At 46.7% G+C, this 23475-nt stretch overlaps 1 protein-coding gene across 6 annotated transcripts in view; it reads right to left on the bottom strand.

The window, feature by feature from the left end:
* The window catches only part of CYFIP1 (cytoplasmic FMR1 interacting protein 1), a 414017-nt gene that overhangs the window by 245982 nt on the left and 144560 nt on the right, over positions 1–23475 (bottom strand). For all 6 annotated transcript variants that reach the window (XM_063953279.1, XM_063953277.1, XM_063953278.1 and 3 more), the window contains exons 11-14: positions 22197–22314; positions 21724–21846; positions 8420–8545; positions 7708–7874 (exon numbers count right to left, since the gene is read on the bottom strand). In XM_063953279.1, the coding sequence (XP_063809349.1) occupies positions 7708–7874; positions 8420–8545; positions 21724–21846; positions 22197–22314 (534 nt within the window). The remainder of the gene's footprint in view (positions 1–7707; positions 7875–8419; positions 8546–21723; positions 21847–22196; positions 22315–23475) is intronic.

The following is a 23475-nucleotide window of genomic DNA, read 5'->3' as shown; positions in this document are numbered from 1 at the left end:
CATATGCGAGCAGGCATTTTCTGTGATGAAATTTAACAAGTCAAAACACAGATCTTCCATGAATGATGAGCACCTTGCAGCTGTGCTCCGGATTGCGACAACAGAGATGATGACTGACTTCGCTTCTCTGGTTAATGCGCATCAGAGGTTTCAATCATCTCACTGACTCTTTTATGTAATTGTTAATTCCACTTTTGATTGTTAGTCTTTTTTTTTTTTTAAACGGACACTCCATTTGATTGTACGAAGGCTTGAGTGTTTGTTATTTTTTCTCTCTCTTGTTTTCTGTCTTCTTTCTGTCTTCTCCTCCTCTTCCTCCATTTCTGTTCCTTGTACTCCTACATAGACATTTACTGTTTTCTATATTGTATCAGTGTTCATTTTCTTATTCTGTTTGCTTTGTATAATAAAATATTTTTTATAAAAATCTAACAGCATTTTTGTGATAGATATTGTATATACAAGATATTTTGTGTGTGGCCCTCGAATATTCGCTGGAAGTGTTAAGCGGCCCCCCAGCTGAAATAATTGCCCACCCCTGATCTAACCCCATCTGTAGACATAACAAAAGACGGGGTAACTTGAAAGATGATGTCGGAAACTTCCGAACTTCACACCAACCTATATAGGCACACCAAATTCTGTAATAATGAGCTGCCGTAACCGGCTTCCTAGCTCGTAACATGGTTGGTATAACCTATTCTGGAATGCCCTCTCTTTTTAAGAGGGCTGTCTCAACAGCCACTCCGTCAAACGCAGCCGCGCTAAATCGGAGAAAAAGAACGGACCCTGTTGTAACAGGTCCTGACGCAGTTGGAGCGGCCAAGGAACGTCCGCGAGTAGACCGCGGAGATCCGAAAACCAAGCTCTCAGAGGCCAATGAGGCTCCACTAGTATGACTGTGACGGACTCTCTTTTAATCCGTTTTAGCAACAGAGGGAGCAGCGGAAAACGGTGGAACAGATACACGAGACTGTATGGCCACGTGATTGTGAGAGCATCCACCGCCACTGCCTTTGGATCTCGCGTTCTGGACACGAACTGGGGCGTTTGATAATTGTGGCGAGATGCCATCAAGTCCACTTGCGGGTAACCCTACTTCTGGACCAGCGTGTGAAACACTTCTGGATTTAATGCACATCCTGGATAAAAATCCCGACAGCTGAGATAATCCGCCTCCCAGTTGTCCACTCCCGGAATGAATACTACCGACAAAATCACCTCGGCCCAATTGAGGACTCGAGCTTCTTCCCGCATTGCCATGCGGCTTTTCGTTCCTCCTTGTTTGTTGATGTATGCGACCACCGTCGCATTGTCTGACTGCACCTGAACAGCCTGAGCCTGCAGCATGTGCACTGCTTGTCGTAACGCATTGTAAATTGCCCGGAGTTCCAGGACATTTATAGATAGCAATCATTCGTGATCCGCCCAGAGACCCTGGAGCTGAAAATTTTGAACTACAGCTCCCCAACCTCTGAGACTCGCGTCCGCCGTGAGAATTATCCAATTCCAGGCGCCGAACCGTTCCCCTGCGGTTAGACTCTGTACTTTGAGCCACCAGAGTAGAGACACCCTGGCCCTTGGAGACCACCTCACCCTGCGGTGAATCTGCAGAAGCGAGGCCGACCATTGTGCGAGCACATCCAGTTAAAAAGGACGTGAGTGAAGTCTTCCAAACTGAAGCGCTTCGAAAGCCGCCACCATTGTGTCTAATAGGCGAATGCACAAATGTACCGAGACTGTGCGTGGCTTGAGCACTAATTGTACCAGATGACAAATGACCTGTACTTCTGTTCGGGTAGGTAAATTATTTGATTTACCGTATCGAGAATCATACCTAGGAATTGAAGTCGTTGAGACGGAATCATTCAGGAAATCGCGCAGACAATGGTAGGAAATAAGATTTCCCCCCCCCACTTGGTCTGCGATCTATTCTCGTTTGGAACGTAGCCAAAGTGGACGTTGTGCGCCACTAGCGAAGCTGAAACGCAAGAACCAATCTGCCAACGTCACAGAAGCTGTAGGCAACAAGAAGTGTAAGGTGGTCTTTATTTAGGGCAAACCTGAACTGGAGTGCCCTGGCACTACAGCCTTGTTACCTCAAACCATTACCAAAGCAGGGCGAAGCAACAGCCCTACTGCTGTGTAGGGTACACTCCGATAGGTAGTTAAACGCCCAATAATTGCAATTGTCTCTCATTGGAAATTGTTCAGCCTTCGCTGTGAAACTGACGTACTGGCCTGGTGCTATGAGGGCTGGCGGAGAATCGACCGCAACAATCTAGCTGAAACAGTAAAAAAAAAAAAACTATTATTTTTTATTTATTTTTTCCCCCAGGCAGTACATGCGCCAGCATTCCCCCTAAAGAGGACCGGTAAGGGTCTGTCTGTGCAGTCGTATTTGTCCGACACGCTGTGTGACCGACTCTGCAGCGAAGCTGCTTGTTTGATTATGCATTAGACTTAGTGATCATGTACCCTGACCAGTAAGTACACCACGGAAGTAATCTGTGTATAAACCTGCATTACCGTGCATGTGGTTACCAGCAATAGTGAATCTTCCTGTAGAGACACGCTGTCAAAAACAATTAATAAATTAAATTCCTAACAACCCCCTCGCTCCCCCAGAGGCTGAGTGTTGTAGGGCAGCAACCTCTGGCAAAGAACCAGTAAGTAACGTTAAAAATGGTGTCCTACCATGTTTATATTTTATTTTTTTATTTAATTTTTTTATATTACACCTGTTAAACCAGGATCTGAACCAGTGTCCATGCAATCACAATGTTCACTGTGGGCGGGAAGCCTAACCACTTGGCTACAGAGCCACCTGTAAAAATAATAAGCAAAGCTGCTGTTTAAACATCAACTCTGGTGATGAAATGGTTGCTGTAGTGACTTGCAATCCAGATGGTACCTGAACCCACAATCCCTGGTTTAGGAGGGCAGTGTCCTATCCATTAGGCCACTGGGGATCTGGGGAGGTGAGGCCTGAACTCACAATGTTTGCAGTGCTCAATAGATACTGTTTAATAAGCACTGTATGCCGACCAACTGCGCCACTGTAGTCTTGCTTATTGCAAAATAGATTTTTAATGTCAGCATATTATATTTATATATATATATATATATATATATATATATATATATATATATATATATATATATTTCATATATGCATACATTCACACATATATTATATACCCATATACATATATCCAGACATATCCTGATTCAGAGGTATAATAATTCTTAGAAGTCTGAAACTAAATGTGACCACTCACAGGCTTAAAAACCTGAGATGTCTGCTGCTTAACCGCAGCTTAGTTAATGGGTCCTGTATCCAGTGTGGTGTGGCTGTAGATTTAAAAATACCTACAGCACCTTGTATTCCCAGGTGGCTACCCAGGCCCAACACTGCTTAGCTTCCAAGATCAGATGAGATCGGGCGTATCCAATTGTGGTGTGGCTAAGTGAATTAAGCAAAGCTGCTGCAGGTGAGCCTGAACTCACAATGCTTGCAGAGCTCCACAGATACTGTTTTATAATCACCATGTGCTGACCAATTGTATAACACATCTTACTTTACAACAGTGAACAAAGCCAGTATTTGGCTGACCACAGCCATGATTCAGATTTGCAGTCTTTGGGATAATATCATTATAAACAGTAATGATAAAAATAATAGTAAGAGAAGTGAGTGTAGATCCATGAATACACTGTTACAGACATGGTAGAGAAACTGCTTTTTTAGTCTTTGCTGGTGTCTTACTCATTATGCAGACAGACAATACAAAAAATACAACTTGCGCGACCCAGTAAATAGCACTAAGGTGTCTCTATAAATATATATCTGGCCAAGTGCAGTGCACGCCAGCAATATGCCTGATCCCAAATTCCCCTTAACACCCCCGCGCCTTCAATGGAGGAGAGATGTAATACAGGAAATTCTGGAAATACAACAGAAAAAAACAACAGGAAGCATGGTTAAATATGGCCTCATGCTCACAGTATAACACAAAGTGCAGACTTATAATTATGTAAGCAGATTTAATAAACATACTATGTTGCATTCAAACCTGCACATATAATATGTATCCTGTTTAACAAAGACTTAATAGCCTATTGTAATACATATGCAGCGCTGCTGTATTCTAGTAAACATACTTTCTTTTATCAACAAGAGTTGAACATGAGATTTTATCCAGTAACCCTGACATTTCTGTGTGCAGGGAACATAGTAACATAGTATCTGAGGTTGAAAAAAGACAATTGTCCATCGAGTTCAACCTATTTGTGGTCTCCTATGCATGATGATTTGACTAAAATTTCTGACTGATGCTGCTGTCAGCCGTTGCATTTTATCCCTATTTATAGTAACTATAATGCATGACTATGCACCATACCCCTGGATATCCTTATCCTTTAGGAATTTATCTAACCCATTCTTAAAGGTGTTGACAGATTCCGCCATTACAACTCCCTCGGGCAGGGAATTCCAAACATGTATTGTCCTTACCGTGAAAAAGCCTTTACGCCGTATTGTGCGGAATTTCCTCTCCTCTAACCTGAGCGAGTGTCCACGAGTCCTCTGTGTTGATCTAACCAAAAACAGGTCCAGAGCAAGCTCTGTGTATTGTCCCCTTATATATTTGTAGATGTTGATCATATCCCCTCTTAGTCTCTGCTTTTCCAATGTAAACATGCCTAGTCTTTCAAGCCTTTCCTTGTATTCCATCGTCTCCATGCCCTTAATTAGTTTGGTCGCCCCCCCTCCTCTGTACCTTTTCAAGCTCCAGGATATCCTTTTTGTAGTACGGTGCCCAGAATTGTACACAGTATTCAAGGTGTGGCCTCACTAGTGATTTATATAACAGGAGTATAATACTCTCGTCCCTAGCATCAATACCCCGTTTTATGCATGCTAATATCTTATTAGCCTTCTTTGCTGCAGTCCTACTTTGGGTACTACTGCTTAGCTTGCTATCTATGAGGACACCCAAGTCCTTTTCCAGTACAGAATCCCCTAATTTTACCCCATTTAGTAGGTAGGTGTAATTTTTGTTCTTGTTACCACAGTGCATTACCTTACACTTGTCTGTGTTGAAGCGCATTCTCCATTTGGCTGCCCATGCTTCTAATTTAACTAAGTCGTTCTGAAGAGACTCGGCATCCTCCTCTGTATTTATAGCCTTACACAATTTGGTATCATCTGCAAAAATTGACACCATGCTCTCTAGACCTTGTTAGGTCGTTAATGAAAATATTGAACAATAGCGGTCCTAATACTGAGCTTTGCGGCACACCACTTAGCACTTCAGTCCAAGTTGAAAAAGATCCATTAACCACAACACGCTGCTCCCTATTATCTAACCAGTTTTTGACCCAAGTGCATATTGTGCTTCCTAGCCCTGATTCTTGTAGCTTGTAGATAAGTCTCATGTGTGGTACAGTATCGAACGCTTTGGCAAAGTCTAAAAGGATTACATCCACGTCTTTACCCTGATCTAGGTTTGCGCTTACTGTTTCATAAAAGCCAAGTAAGTTGGTTTGACAGGATCGGTCCTTCATAAACCCATGTTGTTGATTCCTTTTAATGACCTTATTGACTTCAAGGAACTTCTGAATACTATCTCTTAGAATACCTTCCAATACTTTCCCCACTATAGATGTAAGACTAACTGGTCTATAATTACCTGGTTCAGCTTTACTTCCCTTTTTGAATATAGGCACTACTTCCGCTATACGCCAGTCTTTGGGAACCATACCTGATATAACTGAATCCTTAAAGATCAAAGATAGCGGTTTTGCCAGTTCAGAGTGAAGCTCCATTAGAACCCTTGGGTGAATACCATCGGGCCCTGGTGATTTATTAATCTTTAAATGTTTTAATCGGTCACAGACTACTTCCTCGCTTAAATAAGTACCTATCAGTGGGAGTAACTGTGGCAGCAAAGTTACTCACTAGGCTGTGGAGCCTGTGTGCGCCCCCCCCCCCGTGCTCCGTGTACCGTTCTCTATACACGGAGCTGGGCTATAGTGGAGAGGGAGCCGGAAGCGGCATCGAGGGCCGGGGAGCGCGCTGCATAGAGCCATGGAGCGGCCTATGCATAAATCAACGTGGCCGGCGCGGCTAAGAGCGGCGGGGGACACAGCATAAACAGCGGCGGCGGGCGGCTGAAGGCAGCGGCTGGCGGCCACACACACACACAGTATCCCACACAGCGGGGCGTCCAGCCTTTACTGCAGGTTTTAGTCCTGCACGTGGTAGTGAGGGAGCTCTTTCAGAGAGGACCGACACCCACAGCTGCTTCAGCAGCTTCCACTATCCCGGACCCTCGCCTTTCTGGAAGGGGGGAAGGGATGTGGAACATTGAAAAAATCAAAAATAAATCCAATAATTGTGGACAAACTCCACAGGCCTAGTTGCTCGGTGAGCACCGAAAAAACACTGAGGTACTCTGGGATATGGAGGGGGGATGTAGTCTCAAATTTTAATTATTAAGTGCCTAGTTCCTGTGGAACCGTCCATATCCCTAGAGTACTCCAGTGACCCCTAGTGGATGAAAAAGAAATTATGACATGCAATAAAACTGCACTGGACTAGAAATACTGAGTAGTACTATGTATAGCTATACACTTAATAGATATAACAATGCACAATAAAGACTGGATGTATATCACAGGGTACTTGTACTAAATAACCCTGACTAAATGCACTCTCTCTTAACTAACACTGTCAGCACTTAAGTGTCCTGTAAAATGCACAGCGCTGACAGGCAGGCGGCTTTACAGAGGAGGATTTGCCCGAACAGTCCAAGGCTCAGCTCTGCTTGCTATAATGGCGCCCAAACGCTGACAGGGAGTGAGGGAGAGAGAGAGAGATACTTTATGCAGCTCCAGGGCGGGAACATTTACTCTAAATGGCGCCCTGGTGCTGGGGGAGGGGCTACAGGTCAAAGCCTTATCCCCTTGCTGGACTTCACCTCCGGGTACTGGGGGCTTAATAAATTGGTTTTATGAGAGAAAACAGACCTGTGCCCATGCCCTGTTGGTCTAGTGGGGTCCCTGTACTACCACAGTGTCCACCGGCCGCGCGGGATCACGATTTACAGCGGGTCACTTCGAGGGGACCCCTTATCTCCTCCCTGAGTGCGGCCACGCGATCCGGGAGAGCAGCGGTCGTGTGTGTGACTAACTTGGAAGAGAACCGAAGCCTCCGCTGTAGGTACCCGGCAACCAGGGTGTGGGAGTGTACAGCGCCGCTGGGGGAGGTGATGGAGCTACAGCAGGAGATGTTTGACCGACATCTAACACAGTCAGTGTCTCTGCTGCAGCCCTTGAAATCTTCAATATTCTTTAAAAGCTTCTCTCAGGGCTGCTGGAGCAGCCCCCCTGTTATGTGCCTGGTTGCTGCATGGCACCAACAACAAAACTGAGCTCCTGTGCACGGAGGCGGGGTGATATAGGAGGCAGTGCTATGCATCTTGGGAAGAAGGTCAAAGCTTTTAGCCTGTTGGTGCCTCGGATCAAGATCCTACTCTATACCCCAATGTTAAACCTTGTGGAGCCCAGTGTACCCAGCAGCAGAAAAATCGAATTACTGATAAGTTATTTTCAGTAGCAAAATGAAAGTATGATGAAAGAGCTGAAAACATTAGGCCATGTATTTTACATAATACCTACGGCTTATTATGAGACCGTTCTCACCTTTGGATCACATTTTTCTTTTTCTTGATAGCTTGTCTTAGTGGCTCACGTAAGGTGATCTGTGCAAAATCCTGTAGTGCTGCATATATAGTATGGCGAATTGCATGGTTAAATACACTCTCCATCCGGCACATCAGAACTTGCAGACCTTTAATCATGGCGATCACCTACAGAAAGATGGAAAAGACACACAAGAGGTCAGGCTTCATCTGTATGCAACGAGTATGGTTATAAAAGTGTGTTGTAATAAAATTTATTAAACAATGGATAACCACAAATACTGTCAAGTACATTTCTACTTCACAGCATGATCAATAATTGATTAATGAGTGACTTAAATTTTCTTCTCCTCAAAGGCTTAATGTCTTTGATTTTTCATGAATGTGCCATCCAGAACCTTACTTAACTGCATTTGCTTTAACTTTTGGAAACAACTTTGCTTGTGCATTGCAAAAAAAACTCTCGTCAACTGAGACCATCAGTTAGTAGTTTAACAAATGGGACTTTCCTTGCTTGACTTATTATCCTTTGAATAAAAAAAACAAAAAACTAAAAGAACTCTACAAAATTGAAAAGCAATAGTTCAGTATAAAAAGTCAGTTGCTTACTTTGCTGCCACTGCAGAAACTGGCACATCAAAATGATCAACAAACAATGAGACAGACATGTTGATCGAGTCCTACACATTATAAATAAAAGTATTATTACATACCTCCACTAAAGCAAATTTTTCCTCGGTGGTGTAGTTGTAGCGAGTGGCTCGCTCATATTCCTCAGCATTGTCTGGACAGTCCTTATTAGAATACTTATCAGTCGGGTGAACAAGCTTCCAGGAATACTAATAAATAAAACAAACACATAGCTAAGCATGATCATTATATTATTAAACAATCTCAAAGGAGCAATTCATCTAATCTATTTCTCAATATAATGCACCCTACAAATCTATAAAAGAAAGTCTTGAAAATTATATCCTTAGGCTTATTAAGTAAATCACTTAAGTTTTGGAGAGTAGTGAAGTCGCTAGTCATATATTATGTTACCTTTCCCATGATATCACATTTAGTACTAAAACACCTGCAAACGTGGGGAATAACCTTATACTGTGCATCCAATATGTTTTGTAACAAATTAAAACTTGTATGTTGCAAGAAATAAAGTAGCACCTAATAGAAACACAACACAAGTTGGAAGTAATAACTTTAGTGCTCACTACCCTTTTTAACTGGAGGAACCTATTCCTTCTGCTAAGAAAGTCTTTTGCCTTTTTCTGGTCTCCATTGCCCATCTTTACATGACTAGATTGACTTGGCTGCTCTACGGTTCGGTTGCTAACTTCCAGAAGAGCAACATATATATCTCCTAAAATACCCTGTGCTGCTGTTAGCATTATGAACACCCCATATAAGAAAAGATGATATAAGGTAAAGAGCCCAGTCAAAACCACTGTAACAAAAAAGGATAATAGAAGCCACATTGGAATGACTGATTGGCATATAAAGCACCCTATAGTAGAGGATGTATATTAGTGCTTTATGATTATCTTTACGCTGGTTGCTGCAGGCAAGCATATATAGTAAAGGACAAAGAATAAAATGCCCCTACCAACATAAAAAAATTAGAATTTTTATATTTTTCACAGTCTATTGGGGCATGGGAGAAAAAAAAAAAAAAATAAGATTTTACTTACCGGTAAATCTATTTCTCGTAGTCCATAGTGGATGCTGGGGACTCCGTAAGGACCATGGGGAATAGACTGGCTCCGCAGGAGACAGGGCACTTTAAGAAAGAATTAGGATACTGGTGTGCACTGGCTCCTCCCTCTATGTCCCTCCTCCAGACCTCAGTTAAGGAAACTGTGCCCGGAAGAGCTGACAGTACAAGGAAAGGATTTTGGAATCCAGGGTAAGACTCATACCAGCCACACCAATCACACCGTATAACTCGTGATAAACTTACCCAGTTAACAGTATGAACAACAACAGAGCATCAGATAAACCCTGATGCAACCATAACATAACCCTTATTTAAGCAATAACTATATACAAGTATTGCAGAAGAAGTCCGCACTTGGGACGGGCGCCCAGCATCCACTACGGACTACGAGAAATAGATTTACCGGTAAGTAAAATCTTATTTTCTCTAACGTCCTAGTGGATGCTGGGGACTCCGTAAGGACCATGGGGATTATACCAAAGCTCCCAAACGGGCGGGAGAGTGCGGATGACTCTGCAGCACCGAATGAGCAAACACAAGGTCCTCCTCAGCCAGGGTATCAAACTTGTAGAACTTTGCAAAAGTGTTTGAACCTGACCAAGTAGCCGCTCGGCAAAGCTGTAATGCCGAGACCTCTCGGGCAGCCGCCCAAGAAGAGCCCACCTTACTTGTGGAGTGGGCTTTTACTGATTTTGGAAGCGGCAATCCAGCCGCAGAATAAGCCTGCTGAATCGTGTTACAGATCCAGCGAGCAATAGTTTGCTTTGAAGCAGGAGCACCCAGCTTGTTGGATGCATACAGGATAATCAGCGACTCAGTTTTCCTGACTCTAGCCGTTCTGGCTACATAAACCTTCAAAGCCCTGACTACATCTAGTAACTCGGAATCCTCCAAGTCACGAGTAGCCACAGGCACCACAATAGGTTGGTTCATATGAAAAGATGACACCACTTTTGGCTGAAATTGCGGACGAGTCCGCAATTCTGCCCTGTCCATATGGAAAACCAGATAGGGGCTTTTATGTGACAAAGCCGCCAATTCTGACACACGCCTAGCCGAAGCCAAGGCTAATAGCATGACCACCTTCCACGTGAGATATTTTAACTCCACGGTTTTAAGTGGCTCAAACCAGTGTGATTTCAGGAAACTCAACACCACGTTAAGATCCCAAGGTGCCACTGGAGGCACAAATGGGGGCTGAATATGCAGCACTCCCTTTACAAACGTCTGAACTTCAGGAAGAGAAGCCAGTTCTTTTTGAAAGAAAATGGATAGGGCCGAAATCTGGACCTTAATGGACCCCAATTTTAGGCCCAAAGTCACTCCCGACTGTAGAAAGTGAAGGAAACGGCCCAGCTGGAATTCCTCTGTAGGGGCATTCCTGGCCTCACACCAAGCAACATATTTTCGCCATATACGGTGATAATGTTTAGCCGTTACTTTCTTCCTAGCCTTTATCAGCGTAGGAATAACCTCATCCGGAATGCCTTTTTCTGCTAGGATCCGGCGTTCAACCGCCATGCCGTCAAACGCAGCCGCGGTAAGTCTTGGAACAGACAGGGCCCCTGTTGCAACAGATCCTGTCTTAGAGGCAGAGGCCATGGGTCCTCTGTGAGCATTTCTTGCAGCTCTGGATACCAAGTCCTTCTAGGCCAATCCAGAACAATGAGTATTGTTCTCACTCCTCTTTTTCTTATGATTCTCAGCACCTTGGGTATGAGAGGAAGAGGAGGAAACACATAAACCGACTGGAACACCCACGGTGTCACTAGTGCGTCTACAGCTATCGCCTGAGGGTCTCTTGACCTGGCGCAATACCTCTGTAGCTTTTTGTTGAGGCGGGATGCCATCATGTCCACCTGTGGCAGTTCCCATCGCCTTGCAATCTGCGTGAAGACTTCCTGATGAAGTCCCCACTCTCCCAGGTGGAGGTCGTGCCTGCTGAGGAATTCTGCTTCCCAGTTGTCCACTCCCGGAATGAACACTGCTGACAGTGCTCGTACGTGATTCTCCGCCCATCGAAGAATTCTGGTGGCTTCCGCCATCGCCACCCTGCTCCTTGTGCCGCCTTGGCGGTTTACATGAGCCACTGCGGTGATGTTGTCTGATTGAATCAGCACCGATTGGTTGGAAAGCAGGGTCTCCGCTTGACTTAGGGCGTTGTATATGGCCCTTAGCTACAGGATATTGATGTGAAGGCAAGTCTCCTGACTTGACCACAGACCCTGGAAATTTCTTCCCTGTGTGAGTGCCCCCCACCCTCGGAGGCTTGCATCCGTGGTCACCAGGACCCAGTCCTGAATGCAGAATCTGCGGCCCTCGAGAAGGTGAGCACTCTGCAGCCACCACAGAAGAGACATCCTGGCCCTGGGGGATAGGGTGATCAGCCGATGCATCTGTAGATGCGATCCGGACCACTTGTCCAACAGATCCCATTGAAAGGTCCTCGCATGGAACCTGCCGAAGGGAATGGCCTCGTATGACGCCACCATCTTTCCCAAGACTCGCGTGCAGTGATGCACCGACACCTGTTTTGGTTTTAAGAGGTCTCTGACCAGTGTCATGAGTTCCTGAGCCTTCTCCGTCGGGAGAAAAACCTTCTTCTGGTCTGTGTCCAGAATCATGCCCAGGAAGGGCAGACGCGTCGTAGGAATCAGCTGCGACTTTGGAATATTCAGAATCCAGCCGTGCTGTTGTAACACTTCCAGAGAGCGTGCTACGCTGATCAGCAACTGCTCTCTGGACCTCGCCTTTATGAGGAGATCGTCCAAGTATGGGATAATTGTGACTCCTTGCTTTCGCAGGAGCACCATCATTTCTGCCATTACCTTGGTAAATATTCTCGGTGCCGTGGACAGACCAAACGGCAACGTCTGGAATTGGTAATGACAATCCTGTACCACAAATCTGAGGTACTCCTGATGAGGTGGATAAATGGGGACATGAAGGTAAGCATCCTTTATGTCCAGAGACACCATAAAATCCCCCTCCTCCAGGCTTGCGATGACCACTCTGAGCGATTCCATCTTGAACTTGAACCTTTTCAGGTATATGCTCAGGGATTTTAAATTCAATATGGGTCTGACCGAACCGTCCGGTTTTGGTACCACAAACATTGTCGAATAGTAACCCCTTCCCTGTTAAAGGAGGGGAACCTTTACCACCACCTGCTGGAGATACAATTTGTGAATTGCAGCTAACACTATTTCCCTCTCTATGGGGGAAACTGGCAGGGCCGATTTGAGGTAACGGTGAGGGGGCATTACTTCGAATTCCAGCTTGTATCCCTGAGACACAATCTCTATAGCCCAGGGATCCACCTGTGAGTGAACCCACTTGTGGCTGAAATTTCGGAGACACGCCTCCACCGGGCCTGGCTCCGCCTGTGGAGCCCCAGCGTCATGCGGTGGATTTAGTGGAAGCCGGGGAGGACTTCTGTTCCTGGGAACTAGCTGTATTGTGCAGCTTCTTTCCTCTACCCATGACTCTGGCAAGAAAGGACGCACCTCGGACTTTCTTGCCTTTTTGTGATCGAAAGGACTGCATTTGGTAATACGGTGCTTTCTTAGGTTGTGAGGGAATATATGGCAAAAAATTTGACTTTCCAGCCGTAGCTGTGGAGACCAGGTCCGAGAGACCGTCCCCAAACAATTCCTCACCCTTGTAAGGTAAAACCTCCATGTGCCTTTTTGAGTCGGCATCGCCTGTCCATTGCCGAGTCCACAGGACCCTTCTGGCGGAAATCGACATTGCATTTATTCTAGAGCCCAGTAGGCTAATGTCTCTTTGGGCATCTCTCATATATAGGACAGCGTCTTTTATATGCCCTAGGGTCAGTACTATAGTATCCTTGTCCAAGGTATCAAGTTCCTCAGATAAGGTATCTGTCCATGCTGCTACAGCACTACACATCCAGGTCGACGCAATTGCCGGCCTTAGTAGGGTACCTGAATGTGTATAAATGGACTTCAGGATACCCTCCTGCTTTCTATCCGCAGCATCTTTTAGGGTGGCCGTATCCTGTGACGGCAGGGCTACCCTCTTGGATAAGCGTGTTAAAGCTTTGTCTACCCTAGGGGAGGATTCCCAGCGTAACCTGTCCGTTGGCGGGAAAGGATACGCCATAAGCATTCGTTTGGAAATCTGCCGTTTTCTATCTGGAGATTCCCAAGCCTTTTCACATAACTCATTTAACTCATGTGAAGGGGGAAAGGTCACCTCTTGCCTTTTTTCCCCATACATATAAACCCTCTTGTCAGGGACTGGGGTTTCCTCTGTGATGTGTAACACATCTTTCATTGCTATAATCATGTAGCGGATGGCTTTAGCCATTTTAGGCTGCAACTTTGCATCATCGCCATCGACACTGGAGTCAGAATCCGTGTCAACAATTTGGGATAGTGGGCGCTTCCGAGACCCTGCAGTATCAGGCATGGGTTGAGACCCTGACTGTCCCAAGGCTTCAGCTTTATCCAACCTTTTATGCAAGGAATTAACATTATCATTTAAAACCTTCCACATATCCATCCAATCGGGTGTCGGCGCCGTCGGCGGCGACCCCACATTAATTTGTACCCGCTGTTTCCACATAGCCTTCCTCGTCAAACATGCCGACACAAGCGTACCGACACACCACACACACAGGGGATGCTCTATTTGAAGACAGTTCCCCCACAAGGCCTTTTGGAGAGACAGAGAGAGAGTATGCCAGCACACACCCCAGCGCTATATGACCCAGGAATCACACAGTAACTTAGTGTTAACCCAGTAGCTGCTGTATATACTGTTTTTGCGCCAAATGTATGTGCCCCCACCTCTCTTTTTACCCTCTTTCTACCGTGATTCTGCAGGGGAGAGCCTGGGGAGCTTCCTCTCAGCGGAGCTGTGGAGAGAAAATGGCGCTGGTGAGTGCTGAGGATGAAGCCCCGCCCCCTCAGCGGCGGGCTTCTGTCCCGCGTTTTGTGTGTAAAATAATGGCGGGGGCTCATGCATATATACAGTGCCCAACTGTATATATGCTGCTTTTTGCCAAGAGGTTCCCAATTGCTGCCCAGGGCGCCCCCCCCTGCGCCGTGCACCCTACAGTGACCGGAGTGTGTGGGCTTAGTGTGGGAGCAATGGCGCACAGCTGCAGTGCTGTGCGCTACCTCATATGAAGACTGGAGTCTTCTGCCGCCGATTTCGAAGTCTTATTGCATCTGACGCCGGCTTCCGGCTTCTGGCTCTGCGAGGGGGACGGCGGCGCGGCTCCGGGATCGGACGACCAAGGGTGCGTTCCTGTGTACGACCCCTCTGGAGCTAATGGTGTCCAGTAGCCTAAGAAGCAGGACCTATCTTCTAGTGAGTAGGGCTGCTTCTCTCCCCTCAGTCCCACGTAGCAGAGAGTCTGTTGCCAGCAGATCTCTCTGAAAATAGAAAATCCTAACAAAATACTTTCTTTTTAGCAAGCTCAGGAGAGCTCACTAAGGTGCACCCAGCTCGTCCGGGCACAGATTCAAACTGGAGGAGGGACATAGAGGGAGGAGCCAGTGCACACCAGTATCCTAATTCTTTCTAAAAGTGCCCTGTCTCCTGCGGAGCCCGTCTATTCCCCATGGTCCTTACGGAGTCCCCAGCATCCACTAGGACGTTAGAGAGAAAAAAAGGACAGACACACAGTGAAGGAGCTTGGGACTTCAATGTACTGGTATAAGATCAAGCTCACCATACCTCATTCCCTCCCAAATGCCTATTTTGTATTACTCTAACAAAGGGGGTAATTCAGAGTTGATCACAGCAGCAAATGTGTTAGCAGCTGGCCAAAACCATATGCACTGCAAGGGGGGAGGGCGCTGATATAACATGTGCAGAGCGCGTTAGATTTAGGTTGGGTATGTTCAAACTGAAATCTATATTGCAGTGTAAAAATAAAGCAGCCAGTATTTACCATGCACAGAAACAAACTGATCTACCCAAATCTAACCCTCTCTGAAAATTTTATATCTGCCCCCCCTGCAGTGCACATAGTTTTGCCCAACTGCTAACAAATTTGCTGCGCCGATCAACTCTGAAATACCCCCAAAGTTGTAAAGGATAGTTAAGGAGTACAGGGGAAAACTCCAGGGAAGGAGTACAGGGGAATACAAACATTCTGCTGCACCTAAGGAAGAGTAAGCGCAGAGGTTGCAGTATACTGCCCCTTACATCAAAAACTGGCATGTTTGGATGCAGAAGCGCTAAATCTGTAGAACCTTTTGTAGGTGTGCACTTAAAGTCCAAGTGGCCGCCTGGCACAGAAGCTCAGCAGAGGCCATATGTCATGCTAGCCAGAAGGCCCCCAATTAATCTTCTGGAATGAGCCCTCACATTTGCATGAACATGCTGTCCTAAGACAACCTCTTTCTCCATGGTTTTTTTTTTTTTTTTTTAAAGTTGTCCAGCATCTTTGGTGGACTTCGTAAAGAACCTACATTTCATCAATCATTCACAATTCCCGGGTCCCATGGATGTAGAATCTCAATGCCCTAACAACCTCCAGAGAGAGATGAGTGACTTCCTCCTATGAAAGGAAGGAAAGAAATTAGGCCCAGGCTGGTCTACCACCTCAGTGTGTACACACACAGGTAGAGAACTGCTGGTCCTCCACTTCACATGCTGCACACAGTGCATGCCACCTGGACCAAACAATTTGGAGTTACCACTAGAGCAAGCAAAAAATAAGATTTTACTTACCGGTAAATCTATTTCTCGTAGTCCGTAGAGGATGCTGGGACTCCGTAAGGACCATGAGGAATAGACGGGCTCCGCAGGAGATAGGGCACTTTAAGAAAGCTTTTGATTCTGGGTGTGCACTGGCTCCTCCCTCTATGACCCTCCTCCAGACCTCAGTTAGGGAAACTGTGCCCAGAGGAGATGGACAGTACGAGGAAGGATTTTTGTAAATCTAAGGGCGAGATTCATACCAGCCACACCAATCACACCGTATAACTTAAGATAAACTTACCCAGTTAACAGTATGAACAACAACATAGCCATGGTATCACCGAAAACTATAACATAACCCTTATGTAAGCAATAACTATATACAAGTCATGCAGAAGTAGTCCGCACTTGGGACGGGCGCCCAGCATCCTCTACGGACTACGAGAAATAGATTTACCGGTAAGTAAAATCTTATTTTCTCTAACATCCTTGAGGATGCTGGGACTCCGTAAGGACCATGGGGATTATACCAAAGCTCCCAAACGGGCGGGAGAGTGCGGATGACTCTGCAGCACCGATTGAGCAAACAGGAGGTCCTCCTCAGCCAGGGTATCAAACTTAGAGAACTTTGCAAAGGTGTTTGTCCCCGACCAAGTAGCTGCTCGGCACAACTGTAATGCCGAGACCCCTCGGGCAGCCGCCCAAGAAGAGCCCACTTTCCTAGTGGAGTGGGCCTTAACCGATTTCGGTAACTGCAATCCTGCCGTAGAATGCACCTGCTGAATCGTGTTACAGATCCAGCGAGCAATAGTCTGCTTGAAGCAGGGGCGCCAATCTTGTTGGCCGCATACAGAACAAACAAAGCTTCAGTCTTCCTGATCCGAGCCGTTCTGGTCACATAAATCTTCAAAGCCCTGACTACATCCAGGGACTCAGAATCCTCCAAGTCCCTTGTAGCCACAGGCACGACAATAGGTTGGTTCACATGAAAAGATGAGACCACTTTTGGCAGAAAGTGAGGACGAGTCCTCAACTCTGCCCTATCCACGTGAAAAACTAAGTATGGGCTTTTATGCGATAAAGCCGACAATTCTGAAACACGTCTCGCCGAAGCTAACGCCAACAACATGACCACTTTCCACGTGAGGTATTCAACTCCACAGTTTTAAGTGGTTCAAACCAAGGTGACTTGAGAAAACGTAACACCACGTTAAGATCCCAAGGCGCCACCGGAGGCACAAAGGGAGGCTGAATATGCAGCACCCCCTTCACAAAAGTCTGTACCTCAGGAAGAGAGGCTAATTCTCTTTGAAAGAAAATGGATAAGGCCGAAATCTGGACCTTTATGGATCCTAATTTTAGGCCCAAGGTCACTCCTGTTTGAAGGAAGTGAAGTAGACGGCCCAAATGGAACTCCTCCGTAGGAGCAGCTCTGGCCTCACACCAAGAAACATATTTCCGCCATAAACGGTGATAATGTTTCAACGTCACGTCTTTCCTAGCCTTTATCAGGGTAGGAATGATTTCCTCCGGAATTCCTTTTTCCGCTAGGATCCGGCGTTCAACCGCCAGTCCGTCAAACACAGCCACGGTAAGTCTTGGAACAGACAGGGCCCCTGCTGCAGCAGGTCCTGCCTTAGCAGGTCCTGCCTTAGAGGAAGAGGCCACGGATCTTCTGTGAGCAACTCTTGCAGTTCGGGATACCAAGTCCTCCGTGGCCAATCTGGAACAATGAGGATTGTTCTGACCTTGCTTATTCTTACAATTCTCAACACCTTGGGTATGAGAGGAAAAGGAGGAAACACATAGCCGATCTGAACACCCAGCTACCGCCTGAGGGTCCCTTGACCTGGCGCAATACCGCTTTAGCTTTTTGTTGAGACGGGACGCCATCTGATGTGGAGACAAGTCTCCAGGCTTGACCAGAGACCTTGGAAATTTCTTCCCAGTGCCACTGCTCCCCAGCCTCGGAGGCTTGCATCCGTGGTTACCAGGACCCAGTCCTGAATGCCGAACCTGCGACCCACTAGAAGGTGAGCACTGTTCAGCCACCACAGGAGAGATACCCTGGTCCTGGGAGACAGGGTGATCCTTTGATGCATTTGTAAATGGGACCCGGACCACATGTCCAAGAGGTCCCATTGAAAAGTCCTCGCATGGAATCTGCCGAAAGGGATGGCCTCGTATGAAGCCACCATCTTCACCAGGACCCGCGTGCACGGATGCACTGAAACCTTCTTTGGTTTCAATAGGTTCATGACCATGGTCATGAGTTCCTGAACCTTTTCGATCGGAAGAAAAACCTTTTCCTGGTCTGTGTCTAGGATCAGGCCCAGAAAGGTCAGTCGCGTTGTAGGAACTAGCTGGGACTTCGGTATATTGAGAATCCAGCCGTGTAGCTGCAACGTCTTCATGGACAGAGACACGCTGTCCAGCAATTTCTCCCGAGATCTCGCCTTTATTAGGAGATCGTCCAAGTATGGGATAATTGTGACCCCCTGCCTGCGCAGGAGCACCATCATTTCGCCATCACCTTGGTGAAAATCCTCGGGGCCGTGGAAAGCCCAAACGGCAACGTCTGAAATTGGTAGTGACAGTCCTGCACTGCAAATCTCAGGAATGCCTGATGGGGGGGGGGGGGATATTGGAACATGAAGGTATGCATCCTTTATGTCCAGGGACACCATCCAATCCCCCCCCTCCAGGCTGGCGATGACCGCCCGGAGTGATTCCATTTTGAACTTGAACCTTTTCAAGTACAGGTTCAGAGATTTCAGGTTTAAAATGGGCCTGACCGAACCGTCCGGTTTCGGGACCACAAACAGGGTTGAATAATATCCCTCTCCCTGCTGGAGATGAGGAACTGTAACAATCACCTGTTGAACATACAATTTTTGGATTGCTGTCAACACTGACTCCCTCTCTGACGGGGAAGTCGGCAGAGCCGATTTGAAAAACCGGCGAGGAGGCAAGTCTTCGAATTCCAGCCTGTATCCCTGAGCAACAATCTCTATTGCCCAGGGATCCACCTGCGATTGAACCCAGACGTGGCTGAAACACCTAAGACGCGCCCCCACCAGATCTGCCTCCCCCCGGAAATCCCCAGCATCATGCGGTGGACTTTGCAGACGCAGGGGAGGACTTCTGCTCTTGGGAACTAGCTGTGTGCAGCTTCTTTCCCCTGCCTTTTCCTCTGGTAACAAAGGACGATCCCCGCACCTTCTTGTTTTTATTGGAACGAAAGGACTGCATTTGATAATGAGGTGCCTTCTTAGTATGCTGCGGGGGGACATAAGGTAAGAAATTCGACTTACCAGCCGTAGCCGTAGAGACAAGGTCCGAGAGGCCGTCTCCAAGCAACTCCTCCCCCTTGTACGGCAAGGACTCCATGAGCCGCTTAGAACCCGTCCACTGCCGGGTCCACAGGAGTCGCCTAGCAGAAATAGACATAGCATTTATTCTGGAGCTTAATAAACAAATGTCTCTCTGAGCATCTCTCATATACAAGGCAGCATCTCTGATATGCTCTATGGTCATTTGAATGGCATCCCTATCTAAGGTGTCAATCTCCGCAGATAAGGCATCTGCCCATGCCACAACTGCACTACAAACCCAGGCAGACGCCATAGCCGGTCTAGCAATAGTACCGGAGTGAGTGTAAATGTGCTTCAAGGTAATTTCCTGCCTGCAATCGGCCAGGTTCCTTGAGGGACGCCGTATCCTGGGAAGGCAGTGCCACCTTTTTGGACAAGCGTGTCAGTGCCTTGTCCACTTTTGGTGAAGATTCCCAGCGTATCCTATCAGTTTGTGGAAAAGGATACGCCATAAGAATCCTTTTGGGAACTTGTGGTCTCCTATCTGGAGAGTCCCAAGCCTTTTCGCACAATTCACTTAATTCAAATGATGATGGAAAAGTGACTTCAGGCTTTTTCTCTTTATACATGTGTACCCTCGTGTCAGGGAAAGGGGGTTCCTCAGTAATATGCAAAACCTCTTTAATGGCCATAATCATGTACCGAATACCTTTTGCCACCTTCGGCTGTAATTTTGCATCTTCATAGTCGACACTAGAGTCAGTATCTGTGTCGGTATCTGTGTCATCGATCTGGGATATGGTGCGCTTCTGAGACCCCGACGGGCCTGGCGCCACAGGGACAGGCATGGACTGGGTACCTGACTGATCCCTAGCTTCTGCCTTGTCTAACCTTTTATGCAATAGATTTACATTTGCATTCAAGACATTCAGCATATCCACTCATTCCGGTGTCGGCGTTGCCGACGGCGACCTGACATTCAAACACTCCCCCTCCACAGTTAGCGAGCCTTCCTCGTCAAACATGTCGACACACGCGTACCGACACACTTCACACACACAGGGAACCCCTTTCTGAAGACAGTATCCCTGTCAAGGCCCTTTGGAGAGAGAGAGAGAGAATATGCCAGCACACACCCCAACGCAACAACCCTGGAGACCAACACAAAATGTTTTTCCCCAGCAGCGCTGTGTAATATGTAAACCGCCAATTATGTGCCCCCCCCCCCTCTCTTTTAAGCACCCTTTCACCGTGTGTAAGCAGGGGAGAGTCCGGGGAGCTTCCTCTCAGCAGTGCTGTGGAGAGAAAATGGCGCTGGTGAGTGCTGAGGGAGAAGCCCCGCCCCCTCGGCGGCGGGCTTCTGTCCCGCTCAAACTTAGGAAAATATGGCGGGGGCTCTCTTATATACATGTACAGAGCCCACCTGTACATGTATATAATCTTTTTGCCATGCAGAGGTTTATATTGCTGCCCAGGGCGGCGCCCCCCCCCCCCTCCCCCTCTGCGACCTGCACCCTTACAGTGACCGGAGTGTATGAGGAGTATGCGAGCAATGACGCTCAGCTGCAGTGCTGTGCGTTACCTCAGTGAAGCTGAAGGCTTCTGCCGCCTGAGACGTCTTCTGACTTCTGTACTTCTAGCTCTGTGAGGAGAACGGCGGCGCGGCTCCGGGGGTGGACGCCCAGTAAGAACCAGCGTTCACCCCCTCTGGAGCTAATGGTGTCCAGTAGCCGAGGAAGCAGAGCCTATATTTGACAAGAAGGTCTGCTCCTCTCTCCTCAGTCCCCCGATGCAGGGAGCCTGTTGCCAGCAGTGCTCCCTGTGAAAAAGTAGAAAGAAAAATCCAAACAAAAATGCTTTCAGGCAGAGAACTCTGAAGAGCTCTCTGCAGTGCACCCATCTTGCTCTGGGCACAGTGTAAAACTGAGGTCTGGAGGAGGGTCATAGAGGGAGGAGCCAGTGCACACCCGGAATCCAAAGCTTTTTTAAAGTGCCCTATCTCCTGCGGAGCCCGTCTATTCCCCATGGTCCTTACGGAGTCCCAGCATCCTCAAGGACATTAGAGAAACTTTTGTTCATCTGTGGGCATGCTCCCATTCCCAGACAGAGAAAATAAGAAAGTATATGACAGCGCAATCATATAGGATGTGAAACTGCACGAGACGCATGACAAATGCTAGAAAGATCCCACAGAAGAGCCAGCACCCCAACAGACCTAACCACTGCATCCCTACATGCGAGAGCGCAGATGGTAAGGAGAAGAGACAGCACTCAGGAGAAGAGAGTTGTTTTTCCTAAGACGTACCACTTCCATTACATGTGCACTCCACTGAGACAAGAGCTGAAGTCCTTGTAAGGACAAGTCAAAAAGCTTCCGGTACTCTGCATCAGTCTTTTGGGCTTCCTGGCGACCAGACCCAGTCACCACCTAATAAAAGGAAGAAGAAGAAAAAACAAAAAAACATAAAATCACAGGAGTTAATAAAATGGTCTAAAGTAAGACAACAAACAGCAGATATTAAAGCGGCTGTTATTTCTGTAAGCAATTCTGAAACGCCTCCACAGAAAAGGCTCATTCATCGTTCTGTTATCTAAAGACACTCCTCCCTTATTGTATTTATGCATAATGACTAACCCATATCTAGCATGTCTTATGCTTATACACATCTGGAAAGCATTTTTTAAACTTTTCAACACTAATTGCTTTATTAAATGACCATTTTTTTGTTACGGATCTGTATTACCAAAAAAAGCAAAGAGAAGCTGGTTAGAACCCACCTCGCTATTGCTGTATCGGGCCAGCTCAGAGATGAAACGCATGTGGTCTTCCCTAATCTGGATCATCTGCTCACAGATGTTGTACTGAGGACTGCTGCTGGATGATGTACAGGTCCATCTGTTTAAGAATTAGCATTAAGGCATTTAAAATATTGTACTAAAAAGTAGGTCATTTAAAGTTATTTTTTATTTTTACGAATGTCTTTGCACAAACCATTATGCAATATACTTTTCACAAGAACTCTGACATAAGCAGCCAATTTAGCACTTGAATACTATCAGAAAACACTAATAAATAATGCTTATTTCATTTTTAATATCTTTATGTGGCACATGCGCTGGGAGGTAGATGGGAGAAAAGACATGGAGTGGTTTGAGAAGAAGGAGTCAAGATCCACGGAAAGTCCTTTCACAGATGAAAAAAAAATAGGAATTTAATACCTACCGGTAATTTCTTTTCTTGTAGTCTGTAGTGGATACTGGGGAATACTAGATTACCATGGGTATAGATTGGGTCCACTGGAGCCTGGCACTTTAAGAAACTAATAGTATGTGCTGGCTCCTCCCCTCTATGCCTCTCCTAGCAGATTCAGTTTAGAAAATGTGCCCAAGGAGCCAGGTGCATTCCATTTGCTCACCAGGGAGTTTTCTTCAGAAATGTATTTTAGTTTATTATTTTCAGGCACACTGGTTGGCAACCAGTCTGCTTGCATTGTGGGACCTAAGGGGGGGGACCGAACCAACTTCCTTAGAGTTAATGGTTCGTCATCCCAGCTGACGGACACTGAGCTCCTGAGGTGCTGTTCTCACACTCCCAGAGGGTGAGCCCACGCCGGCAGCATGCCGCTACCCCTTAACAGATGCTGAAGACAGACGTTGTGCGGTGAGTGTTACACCAGGGACCTGGTTAGAGGGTCCCTGGTGCATGATAGCGGCATGAGGGACAGTGTTCACCTGGCTAATAGTGTGTGCTGGCTGCTCCTCTCTATGCCCCTTCTAGCAGACTCAGTCTAGGAAACTGTGCCCGAGGAGACAGACATACTTTGAGAGAAGGATCGAACACAAAAGCGGTGAGGTAACGAACCAACACACAAAATAAAATAGCAGACCTAACCAGAACAGAGGAAAGCAACGCTAACCAAACATGGAACAGGGAAAGCAACAGCAAACCCAACCATAACACTTACAACCATGTAAGCAGAATGAAGCACTGAGGTGGGCACCCAGTATCCACTACGGACTACGAGAAAAAGAATTACCGGTAAGTATTAAATTCCTA

This window comes from Pseudophryne corroboree, chromosome 2, assembly GCF_028390025.1.
Source record: "Pseudophryne corroboree isolate aPseCor3 chromosome 2, aPseCor3.hap2, whole genome shotgun sequence".
Taxonomy (NCBI): domain Eukaryota; kingdom Metazoa; phylum Chordata; class Amphibia; order Anura; family Myobatrachidae; genus Pseudophryne; species Pseudophryne corroboree.
Note: the sequence above shows the minus strand (reverse complement) of the source record. Positions and strands in the feature narration are given on the sequence as shown.